At 47.5% G+C, this 12,595-nt stretch overlaps 1 protein-coding gene across 1 annotated transcript in view; it reads left to right on the top strand.

Annotated features, from left to right (window-relative positions):
• XPO6 (exportin 6) overlaps positions 1 to 12,595 on the top strand; it is a 46,489-nt gene that overhangs the window by 2,943 nt on the left and 30,951 nt on the right. The window contains 4 exon segments of the mRNA XM_031060424.1: positions 1,671 to 1,868; positions 4,722 to 4,881; positions 6,684 to 6,761; positions 12,555 to 12,593. Coding sequence (XP_030916284.1) covers positions 1,671 to 1,868; positions 4,722 to 4,881; positions 6,684 to 6,761; positions 12,555 to 12,593 — 475 coding nt within the window.

Here is a 12,595-nt window from a genome sequence, read left to right as displayed (position 1 = left end):
AAAAGTAGCATTGAAAAACCTAATTGTGCCCAGAATAAAGAAATCACTGTGCAAGTGCAGAGGGAGGGACCAGCTGGGAGATGAGGATCTCTCCATGGAGGAGCTTGAATTCCCAAAATTAACTGGTGCAGAACCATGGTCTGTCCCAGTGTGCAGCTTCCCCAGCTGACCTTGGCTACTGGATCAGTCAGGGGGGTGTGAACAAGGATCATTCCCAAAACTGCCCAAGGACATGGACTTCCCAAACTGCTTAGGAAGGTAGCAGTGGATTTGGAATAAAACTCCTCCTGACCTCCTTCCAGATGAATTGTTTTCACCTCCTGCTTTTTGGAAATGAAAACATCTTCCCAAAAGCATTTCTAGGGAGAAAGCTGCTGCTGGCAGGTGGAGGAGCAGGACAGAGCACAGTGGGCATGAAAGGATGGGTGTTAAAAATAAAACATCTTCCAGTTTTATTGGGATTCTGGACTTGGATCAAGGAATCCTCAGCTGCTTGGGCCATTGTTTTCAAGCAGTACTTGTGGATTTTCTCTGCTAGGAAACACCAAAAACAACTTTTTTGAGGGATTTCTGTATAAATATCCCTGTGTAGCTCTGCACTGGGAGCTGGTGTCTGTGTGCAGTGCATCCTGCTGAGGATTGCATCTCCTTTGACCATTCATCATCTTCCAGTTTTGGATATTTGAGGTTTCTTCCAGGCTGTGATTGTGATCTGCAGCATTCTCTTTCTGCAGGCTGAGTGCTGCAGATGGGCACAGACCTTCAGCCTCCTCTCTGGGTTATCCCAAGAGATTCAGCTCCTAATGCTCCAGAGCCCTAAATGGGATCAGGGCAGGGAAGCAATTTGTAACTCTGCTTCTTTCCTTTGGATTTTGTCTGGCTTTAAGTGGACTGAAAGCTTTCTGTGCAGTGGTGCCTTGTCACTGCCAGGGCCTGCTCCAGTGACCTCCCTGCTCAGCTTCAGGGGACCTGGTGGCATCAGAGGCCTGGAAAACCAAACCTCCTTCCCTGATTTTCTTTTCCTGCTTCATCCAAGGCTGTGCTTCCCCCTTGAGAGGGGAAACCCTTGGTGCCCAGGGTTAAAAGATAGAGGAAATGGTTTTGTGCCTGCCACTATAGCTCTGCTTAACCCAAAACCAGTTAAACCAGTAACTTCAGCTCCATTGTGGCGCTGCCAGTCCTGGGCCATGAGTGCAGCAGCTCTGCCAGATGCTCTGTCCCTGCTTTCTGTTGTTCAGCCTGGAGAGGAGAAGGCTCCAGGGACACCTCAGAGCCCCTGCCAGGGCCTGAAGGGGCTCCAGGAGAGCTGCAGAGGGACTGGGGACAAGGGATGGAGGGACAGGACACAGGGAATGGCTCCCACTGCCAGAGGGCAGGGATGGATGGGATATTGGGAATTAGGAATTGTTCCCTGTGAGGGTGGGCAGGCCCTGGCACAGGGTGCCCAGAGCAGCTGTGGCTGCCCCTGGATCCCTGGCAGTGCCCAAGGCTAGGCTGGGCAGGGCTTGGAGCAGCCTGGGACAGTGGGAGGTGTCCCTGCCATGGCAGGGGTGGGAACAGGATGATTTTTGAGGTCACTTCCAACCCAAACCAGTCTGAGATTCCAGATTCTCTCAATGTTTCTCTCATGTCCAAGATGAGCTCATTTGGGATGTCCATTGCTTTTGCAGAACCTGATCAATAAGATGTGGCTGGGGGTGCCATCCCAGGACAAGATGGAGATCAGGAGCTGCCTGCCCAAGCTGCTGCTGGCCCACCACAAAACTCTGCCTTACTTCATCAGGAACAAGCTCTGCAAAGTCATCGTGGACATCGGCCGCCAGGACTGGCCCATGTTCTACCATGACTTCTTCACCAACATCCTGCAGGTGAGAGCCTTGCCAGTGCATGGAGCCAGTTTTTCCCTCAGAAACATCTTTTGGTTTCCTTGAGTAGGGGTAAAGAAACCCCTGTTTGATGAAGATCAAATGGTAGATGTTGCTTTGTAAATTCCTTTTTAATTTTATTGGAACACTCAACTTTTTCTGTGTTATGTTTCTGTCCAGTGTTCAAAGTGTTTTGGGGAAGGAACAATACTGTACCACAAGTATTCACTTTGAATTTTAAATATTATGGGCTAGTTCTTGAGAATACAAGGAGTATGGGTTGTTCTTTAAACAAAACAGAAGGCAGTAAAATTACTGATTCTGAAAGGGCAGTTTCTCAATCGGGCTGGTGCAGATTTTTCACCCAACGGCCAAAGACACCCCAAAATCTCTGGTACCTCATCAATAAGGTCACTAATGGGATGTTGTTGGGGTGTTCAGGAGGGCTCCTGCAGGAAGGCTCAGCTGTGAACTGGGCATCCTGACTGAATCCATGTTATTAGTTGGAATGTTGGGTGCAACTCAGTATCCTTACAGGGAATCCCGAGCCAGGCTGCTGCTGGAGCATCACCAGGCTGGTGCAAACCTCTTTTTGTTGGATTATTTTGTCTCCAGTTCCCTTAAAATTGTTTCTAATTGGCTTAAAGAGGCTGAGTGTAAACTGAAGTGCTGCACAGGCTTTTTCTGCTGACATAATTACATGATTTGAATGCAGCAAAACCCACGGCCAAGCCACAAGGCAGTTACTGAAATCCAAGTCCCTGAGTGGCAGGAGTTTATTTGTTAAGGCAAATGGATCTAGTATTAATTGCAAAATTAAAAAAAAAAACCTGGCTTGGCTGCAGAGCTCATCCCTGGCTGGTGTAATCACTTTTCTGACTGTTCTGGAGTGGAACATGGTGCAATTTTGGCCTCAGTTGTCAGTTTGACAAGAAATACTTGGAGATAACTGTGTCCATGTGGAGTTTTGCCTCTCATTTCACCTGGATGTGAACTGAAAGGCAGCCTGAGCTCTCCTGGCCTCTCTAGCACTCTGGGGTTATCTTTAGGCATTGCAGAGCTCACTTGAGGAATCTTTTTCCTTAAGCCTCTCCTAGTGAGCTTAGCAGTGGAGGGAAACGTTTCCATAAATTAATTTATGTGGCAGACACATTCCTAAAATGTTCAGCGAAAGTGGAAGAAAACCAGCAATGCTGAATTCCAGGGCCTTGACAGAAGGCAGAGTAGCACAGGGGCAGAATGATTTGCTGTTAGAATTGCAGATGAGCCCTGTCTCAGGATTTCTTCTGAGATCATTTGCAGCATGTTCTTTGTTCTTCAGCATTAAATTGTATCCCAGTACTCTGTCTCTAAACCTTTTACTGAACCACTGGAGGGGTGGAGAAGAAAGGTAAATTGGGATATTGTATTGTCATTGTGAAGAGCCAGTAATTCTACATGAGGTACTGCTTCCTTAGAGGTTTAAAATTTGTTTAGCCTGACTGAGGTATCAGTGCCTGGTATTGCTAAAACTCCCTGGCTTTGTCAGAAAATATCCTGAGATGATTTTCAGTCCCTTCACAATTTACCTGCAAGTTGGGTGTTTCACTGAGTTCTTTGCCATCTACTCCTGTGTCTGGGACTTCCTTTTCAAAAGCCAAGATGAAGAGCTCTTAAATGGGCTATTTTCTCCCCAAATATTTCACCAAACTGTGTTTTTAGCAGTGTTAACTCAGCCTGGCTCTCCTTTGGAGAGTCAGGGAATCAGGAGCAAAGTGAGCCTGTATTGCAGGATTATGGCTTCAAGGATTACTTGTAGCAACTGGGATTGGCTTTGGACTTTTTTCTCCCAGCGCATAAATCACTTTGGTGTCTGGGCAGCAGTGGAGAGCAGAGCTGTCCTTCAGCTGGAAACAAAACTTTGTCCCACTTGAAGAAGTCTTTAATAACCCTGTGGCTGATGAAGGGACGAGTCAGCTTTTTGTCCAGTCCTGTTCCAGCATGGGGCAGAAGTTAGTGTCTTTGGGGGATATTGTAACAAGGGGCAGGAATGATGCAGCTGACTCCATGTTCTCAGAAGGTCAATTTATTATTTTATTATACTGTTTTATAGTAAAGAATACTATACTATAGTGAAGAATACAGAAAGGATACTTACTGAATGCTAAAAAGATAATAATGAAAACTCCTGACTCTTCCCAGAGTCCTGACACAGCTTGGCCCTGATTGGCCAAAGAGTGAAAACAACTCACAGCAGAAACCAATGAAACAATCACCTGTGGGTAAACAATCTCCAAACACATTCCACATGAGCAAAACACAGGAGAAGCAAATGAGATAAGAATTGTTTTCCTTTTCTCTGAGGCCTCTCTTGCTGCCTTTCAGCTTCCCAGGAGAAAAACCCTGGGCAAAGGAATTTTTTCAGAGAACGTGAATGCCACAGAGGGAAATGCAGTTTTCAGTTTGAGATCCAGTGCAGGTGCAAGGGGAGCTCAGATCCCTCGGGTGCCATCTGCTCCTGGCTGCAGCCTTTGGGCTGTGTGGGAAGGGAGGGATTTTTGGGGACCCTGCTGGGCTGTGAGGTGTGAGTTGCTGCGCTGAGATGGTGCTGGGCAGGGGATGCAGCAAGCAGAAGGGACAGGCTGTTCTGTGACCATGCTGGGACACAGAATGTGTGCAATGACATTATGAAAGCTCTCCTGAAACCCCAGGGATTCCCACGGGGCTCGAGCTGTTGCGACATCAGAGATTCAGTCTGGGGAAGTCGAACTGGAGTACCCTGAGTGGTGAAGCTGTTGTAAACTGGGAGTAGTGTTGCTAATCCCTGTGTGTCAGTGCATGTTGTCATCACACTGCTCTTATCACTGTGCTCCTCAGCTGATCCAGTCTCCTGTGACCACTCCCCTGGGGCTGATCATGCTGAAAACCACGTCGGAGGAGCTGGCGTGTCCCCGCGAGGACCTGAGTGTGGCCCGCAAGGAGGAGCTGCGCAAGCTGCTCCTGGAGCAGGTGCAGACCGTGCTGGGGCTCCTCACAGGTACATGGATCTGTTTGTCCTGCTTCAGGGCACATTTTGGACAGAACTTCTAAAGGGGCTCTTCTAGGAAAGCACATTTAATTGGTTTCTTTTTTTCAACCGGTTCGGGAGAAAATATTTTTTTGGAGAAAAGTGGAAAAAAACTTGTTTGTTAAACAATAAAACTTAAACAGTATTAAACAATAAAATTCTTTGCTGCTCTAAAAGAGATGACAAACTCAGAAAGTCCCTTCCCCAGGTTGCAGCTTGGCTTATTCAGATTCTTATCAGTCTTTCTAGTGCTGGAAATGCAGTGGCCCTGTAGGCCACAGGTGCGAGCTGCCAGTGCTCTTCTGGGTGTTCAGTTCAGAGTAGGTTTAAACAGGTTTAAATAGAAGGGAAAGAAGACCTTACAGTCTAAGGAACTTCTTTGCTTTAGTTAGTTAAAACTAACTAAAACAAGGGAGAGCTCTATTATCAGATCTCTTATCCCTCCGGTGCTGAAAATGCCAGACCCGGCTGTGGGCACAGGTGTGAGCTGCCAGTGCTCTTGTGGTGTTCAGTTCAGAGTAGGGTTAAACAGGTTTAAAGAAAAGGGAAAAAAACCCTTAGTTTAGTTAGTTAAAACTAACTGAAACAAAGGAGAGCTCTGTCTTGCTGTCTGTCCATCCGCAGACACCACAGTCCAGGAGGAAGAATGTGGAGGAGTGAGTGCAGTGTCTGAAAACAAACTGCTGCTTCTTTTTTTTCTTCATTTCTGGAACAAGTCCTAAAGGTGTAAAACTTATTATTCAGCATAAACAGAACAAGATGACTGGGGATAAAAGCAGCATATAGTCAACCCAGGGCATTGTCACACCTTATGCCACTGAGCTGGCTGTCCCCTGAGCACCCACAGCTGGGCTGCCACTCCTGGGGTGACGAGGGCTTTGGTGTCAAAATGACTTGGAGGTGTTAAAAAGTCTCTTTTTTTCAGTTTTGAGACTGAAGAAGAAGACAGAATTTTTTGGTTCTCGTTCTTAGGGTTGTTTATTTGCTCTTATTTAATACATTGTCTTTTTTTGACTTGTTGAGATCTGTTTAGCACATTGGTTCATGGCACTGACCGCCCTCAGGGCAGTGTTATTTTTTTATACTAAAAAAGACCTGTGCATTATTTACAATAATTTTCTAATACTTATCACTTATGTTAGACAGTTTGTTTTTACTCTAAACTAATTTAAAAGTGTTACTATTACACCAGAAGATGGAGGCTAAGAAGAAGAAGGAGAAAGACAGAACATTTTTTCATTTTTTTGAACTCTCATTCTAAAAACTCTAAAATTCTACATTTTCACTTTGTGACAAATTCACTACCATTTTACTCAGACTCTTGTGGCTTGTAACTTTCCACATAAAGCTGGTAATTGTTTTTATGGGTTAAAATCAAAGGCACAGGTGTTTTTGACTCCATGCCAAGGTCTCTGAGCTCCCTGCCAGGGTCTCAAGTCCTCCCAGGAATTTCCTGGGTTCTGACACTGGGGGTCTGTGGAGCACAATAGGGCAGATGCAGTGGCTGCTGCTGCACTGTGAGCACTCAGCTCTGCCCTGCAGCCAACTTAATATGAACCAGCTGATGCAGCAGAGCAGTTGCTGAGCTCCCTCCATGGAGAGGGATGGGAATTGTCTGCTCTTAGTGAGCCCAAAGCTGTTGTGGAGTGTTTCTGTCCCTCCCAAAGCACTTGAGCTGTGTTCTGCCAAAGTTCTCCTGCAGTCTGTGCTGTGTTTGTTGGATCAGTGTGGATCTTTGAGAAGGCACTTCTGAAAGTTCTCTCTTTGGCCAGGTATTTTGGAGAGCATCTGGGATAAGCACAGTGCTACTGCTGCCACTCCACCACCGTCCCCAACCTCAGGAGAAAGTGGTAAGGAAAAGCTACAAGATGGGATTTCCCTGTACTTAAACCTGCAGTATCAGGCACAGATTCCTTCCTTTGCTGTCTGACCTCTCCTAATAACCCTTTCCCAGAGCTTTTCACAGGCCAACAAATTCCTGATTGGAAAGAAAAACCCTACACAGAGAAACAAATTGCACTGTTAGGTCACCCCACTGCAAATGTCATTAAAATGTGCCCACAGAGCTGCTTGTAGTCCTCAGATGGCAGAAACCTCTCTGAAGTTTCAATGCAAAGTGCTCTAATGACAGTGAGTTAAAATCATGGAATTGTTAAGTTGGACAAGCCCTCTAAAGTCATCAAGTCCAGCTGTTGTTCCAGCACTGCCAAGGCCACCACTAACCCATGTCCCCAGTTGCTACATATGCAAGGCTTTTAAATTCTCTCAGGGATGGTGACTCCAGCACTGCCCTGGGCAGCTGTGCCAAGGCCTGACCACCCTTCTATGAAGAGATTTTCCCAATATCCAATCCGAACCTCTCCTGGTACTTAAGGCCATTTCCCCTTGTCCTGTCCCTGTTCCCTGGGAGCACAGCCCAACCCTTACCCGGCTGTCCCCTCCTGTCAGGAGCTGTGCAGAGCCACAAGGTCCCTCCTGAGTCTCCTTTTCTCCAGGCTGAGCCCCTTTCCAGCTCCCTCAGCCCCTCCTGGTGCTCCAGCCCCTTCCCCAGCTCAATTCTCTTCCCTGGGGAGGGCCCAGAACTGGGCACAGGACTGGAGGTGCCTCAGCACAGGGGACAGTCCCTGAGTCCCTGCCCTGGTCCTGCTGCCACCCCAGTGCTGGTCCAGGCCAGGTGCCACTGCCTTCTTGCCCACCTGGGCACACTTTTCCACTGAGCAACTTTGCAGCCCCTCTGCCCCAAGGCTGTGGCCTTGCATGGGGTTGGCATTATCCCCTGAATTCCAGCTGCTGGCATTCCCTGAGTTCCAGCTGGTGGCACATCAAAGCCAGTGGAGCAAAACTGAATTCTGCCTGGGAAAAAGGAAAATGAAGGTAGCCAAGTCTCTGTGAAATGGAACAGAGTGCCCAGAGAAGCTGTGGCTGCTCCAGCTCTGGCAGTGCCCAAGGCCAGGCTGGACAGGGCTTGGAGCAGCCTGGGGCAGTGGGAGGTGTCCCTGCCCATGGCAGGGGTGGCACTGCGTGGGTTTTAAGGTCCCTTCCAACCCAACCTGTTCTGTGATTGTGAAAGTTTTTCTATCTATTCCTGTTAGGTTTTTGTGTGAGTGCTTATCTGATGTTAACCCATTGACATCTCTACCTCTTAGTTACCTCTGAAATGGAGAGCACGTTGTTGTGTCCTTGTCCTTGGCACACATTTCCTTGTCCCTGGGACCTTGAGCAGTTCCCTGGGAGCTGCAGATCACTTCCTTGTGGCCAGATTGCAGCAGGCAGCAGCTCCAGCCTGCTGGTTCTGATAAGCTCTTGGCAGTGTTTTGCTTAGTGCTAAACCTTTCACATTGAAGTTTGAGCAGCATTTTGAGTGCTCCTTTCCTGTACAGGAGCTTAAGATACTTCTATATTTATATACAAACCTCAAACTTTAATGGGAAGAAATATTCCTTTGGGTTGGCAGGGGGAGAGTGGATTTTGCTGTAGCTGGGAAGAGTTTGGACAGGAAATATTTACAGAAAAGATCAAAGCTTCTGGTGTCAATTGTTAAGAATGGTGCTGGGGGAGGGAATTGGTGGAACAAATTCTGGGCTGGCTGTCATGGAAGCCTGTTGGAGATGTCCCTCAGTCCCCTGGGGATTGCTGAGGCAGCTTTCATCCACCTGTGTGCTCCCCTTGTGACTTGGGATCAGATTTCCCAAACTGGAAGTCGGCTGCACTTCTGTGCTGGCCTTTTCCTTTCTCCCCTCTCAGGGAAAACAAACAAACTTTTCACACAGTGTTTTCTCAGGATAATTGCTAAGAACCAGGACCACACAAGCAGTGCCTTTAGAAGTTTCATTTTGCCTGTGCAAACTTGTTTGTGTGAAACTCCCTCAGTTTTATTTTTCTGTGCTGTGTCTTTGCTGTGTCCATGTTAAAATTGGTTGTGCTTCCACTTCTTGAAGTCACAGAATCACTAAAGTTGGAAAAGACTCTAAGACTGAGTCCAACCATTAACCAGCACTGCCACAGCCACCACTAAACCATGTCCCCAAGTGCCACATGCCCATGGCTTTTGGACACTTTCAGAGATGATGATTGCACCACTTCCAAATGGAACACCAGGTGCTTCCCTCAGATCCATTCTTGCTCATTTTGTGTTCCCTGAGACTCAGTTCCTTTGTACTGGTGACTCTTGAATGTTTTCATTGCTTAAGTGAGGCCACCACCCTTTACTCTTTCCATTCAGGTGAGATTAAAGGTGTTCCTGAGTCCCCATAAATGTTTAATATCTTCCATTAGAGCCCAGCTCTCTTTAGGAACTTGGAAAACCTCTGCTTCCTATTTTTCATTTGCACAGGGAAGTGGAGTGAAATGGTTACTTGCAGTCTTGCATGAGTTTTAAATAGCACTTGAAGACAACATTAAACTCATTTCTCATATCACTTAAGCAAAGCAACTCAGATAATGTCCCAAGCTGGACAACATTTGAGTTATTGCCATGGTGTAGGATTTACTCAGCAAGCGTCTCAGCCTCCAAATGTTGTTTTTGCATGATTTATAGCACATTTCCTGATGAATCCCTTCCTCAGGAATATTCCCTTGCCTGTGGCAAACAAATGAGTAGCAGGAGCATTTGTGGCAGAGGCAGTCACTGGGAGTTTCCTGCTTTGGCATGAATGCAGCTGATGCTGTGAATTTGTCACCTGTTTGCAAAGACACTGAAAATCCCTGAACCCCAGAGCTTCAGTGATTTAACTGTGTGCAGAGCACTTGAACCAGCTGCTGTGAGTTACAGGAGTGTCACTGAGAGTTTCTGCTGTGGATGGATTAAAAGATGAGAATCTTTAATTCTCACTGATTTTTGTGGAGTTGGCTGAAATGAATGTTTAAAAGAATAACAATAGTTGGGGTTGGAAGGAACCTTAAAGATCATCCCTGCCATGGCAGGGACACTTTCCACCATCCCAGGTTGCTCCAAGCCCTGCCCAGCCTGGGTTTGTGTTTGGGATTGCCCGAGCTCTGGTGCACTTGGCCTGGTTGAGCTTCAGAGGGTCTGTAAAAGCACAATATGAGCTGTACAGATGTGCCCAGGTGTGGATGTCCCCTCAGGGGGTTCAGTGCTAAGATTAAAGGGCAGGATTGTCTTGCTCAGCCAGAGCCATGTGATGCCTTCAGTTTCTGGAGTGCAGGAGAAAGAAGCAATGATAAGGCTTGGCAGGGAATTAGGAATTCAGTGATGTAAGACATCAGTCTTGGTGAAAAATGAGGACTAAGGAGGGATGTGTTCATCACTCAGGCTCTTGTGTACATTGGAAGTAGCTCAGTAAATCATAGCTGTTATTTTGGCACTGCTGGTGTCAGGATGTTTCACTTCCATAAAAAAATCACTCAGATTCTCTGAGAACTTCAGATTCTGTAGCACAGCAAGTGCCAGATTTTTCAAGATGGAAAGGTTATTAAAAGATGAAGTACTCAAGGAAGAGAAGTGTATTGAACAACTTGGGGAAGGTGAAGAGTTTTGCAGCAGGTGGAAGCCTGGAGATTGTGGGCAGCATCTGTGGGAAAGGCAGCCTCTGGGGGCTGGCCCTGGGGTTCCACAAGCTTTTGAGGAAGCAAAGGCCACCAGAGATAAGGGAGTGTCTGGTTAGAGGTGGCACATGAAAGGTGAGTGCATGTGGTCCCCTCTTGCTGTGAAGGGGGGAGTTCAGCCTGGGCTAGGCAGGATTAACTTCAGAGCTGGAAGTACTCAAGTGCTATTGCAAGAATCAGGTGAAAGAGAGAAGTTGGTCCAGGTGATGCCTTAAGCAGCTGGAACAGAGGCTAAACAGAGTTAAGGGGAATAAAGAGGATATTTATTAGAAGAGCCTTCAAAGGCCACACCCTGGCAGTACCAGAGCCACAGCTGTGGCTGTGCCTGGATGGCTCCAAGACGGCAGCAAAACAGGGCTTGCTCACAAGATCTCACATTTTTGTAAGTTTTGGTCCATTTGCATATTTGAGCTAATTGTCCAGTTAGCCCCAGCCCATGCAGTCCCACCCTTCTTGTTTTTTCCCTCTTCAGCCCACGTTGTTTGTGCTCTTGGGCCTGAGATTTGGATCATTTGTCCTTGGTCCCTAGCTAGAGAAGGAATTGTTGTGTCTCCCTAAAAAGCTAAAACCCGAGGTAGCAGAACTAAGGCTCATCTGCACCCTGAGTGGTGGCTGCAGTTCTGCTCTTTCAGTACCAGTAGGTGCAGAGGAGCAATGAAGGCTTTGTAGAAAGGCACTAAAGGTGATGGAGGGGTTTGAGTGGCTTCCCTGTAAGTGGCAACAGAAGCAAAATCTTATTTCTGTCAAAGAAACTGGGCAGGAGCTGTGTTAGAAGCCTACTGACACAAAGAAAGTGAAAGCAGGGATTATTTCTGTTTCCTGTTTGGGTGGAAAGTGAAACTAGCAGCTGGCATACCCCAAACAAAGCAGCTTTGTGGTGAAGCTGTGGAACTCTGTCACGGCTTATTTGCAATATTAACTTTCTGCAAATATTAACTTTCTGTGGCTTCAGTTGGAGGCTGGAGGAAGTCATGGAAGATAAACCCTGAGGCTGTGTCAAATTTTTCAGACTCCACCTGTCTGGGGAAGCCTTTGTCATGTGGATGGGAGGCTGGGGGATGTGATGTGTGCCTGCCATGGCATTTGGTCCTTGGGAGGAGGTGCTGGCCTGAGTGAGCTTTTTGGGGACATCACCACAAGTGTCACAGGCCTGGAGAAGCCTCTGTGATGTTCAGTGTAACAGGGATGTGCCAAGCTTACATCAAGGATGTTCAGCCTTGTGAGGGGATAGAATTTTATAATAAATTCCTAAAATACACCCCATGGCCTTGCATTTCCTGAAATACCATGAGAGAAGTGCCCTAACACCCCAACTAGACCATAGCACCAAGTGCCATGTCCAGTCTTTTTTTAAACACATCCAGAGATGGTGATTCTACCACCTCCCTGGGAAGAGCATTCCAGTACTTTATTATTCTTTCAGTGAAAAATTTCTTCCTAATATCCAACCTGTCCCTTCCCTGACATAGCTGGAGACTGTGTCCTCTGGTTCTGTCAGTGCTGCCTGGTGGCAGAGACCAACCCCACCTGTCTGCAGCCTGCCTTCAGGAAGGTGTAGAGAGCAATAAGGTCACCTCTGAGCCTCCTCTTCTCCAGGCTAAACAGCCCCAGCTCCTTCAAACATTCCTCACAGGGTTTGTGTTCCCAGCCCCTCACCAGCCTCGTTGCCTCCTCTGGATGTGCTCAAGTGTCTCAACATCCTTCCCAAACTGAAGGGCCAGAACTGGACACAGCACTCAAGGTGTGGCCTCACCAGTGCTGAGTACAGGGGCAGAATGACCTCCCTGCTCCTGCTGGCCACACTATTCCTGATCCAGGCCAGGAGCCATTGGCCCTCTTGGCCCCCAGGGCACACTGCTGGCTCATATTCAACCGGCTGTCATCCAGCACCCCCAGGTCCCTTTCTGCGTGAACACTGTCCAGTCACACTGTCCCCAGCTTGTAGAGCATTCAGCATTCCAAAGCCTTAGAGTCAGATCTCAATCATCTCCTGCCCCCCTAAAAGTAGGGGTAGCCTACTTTTACTGTACCCCTACTTTTACTGTACCCCTACTTTTACTGCACCCCTCTCTCCCCAGGTGACCTCTTGAGTAGCCTCTTGCAGAGCCCCAGCGCGGCC

The sequence above is a fragment of the Geospiza fortis genome, unplaced genomic scaffold (assembly GCF_000277835.1).
Source record: "Geospiza fortis unplaced genomic scaffold, GeoFor_1.0 scaffold114, whole genome shotgun sequence".
Taxonomy (NCBI): Eukaryota; Metazoa; Chordata; class Aves; order Passeriformes; family Thraupidae; genus Geospiza; species Geospiza fortis.
This window is presented reverse-complemented; position numbering and strand designations above follow the sequence as displayed.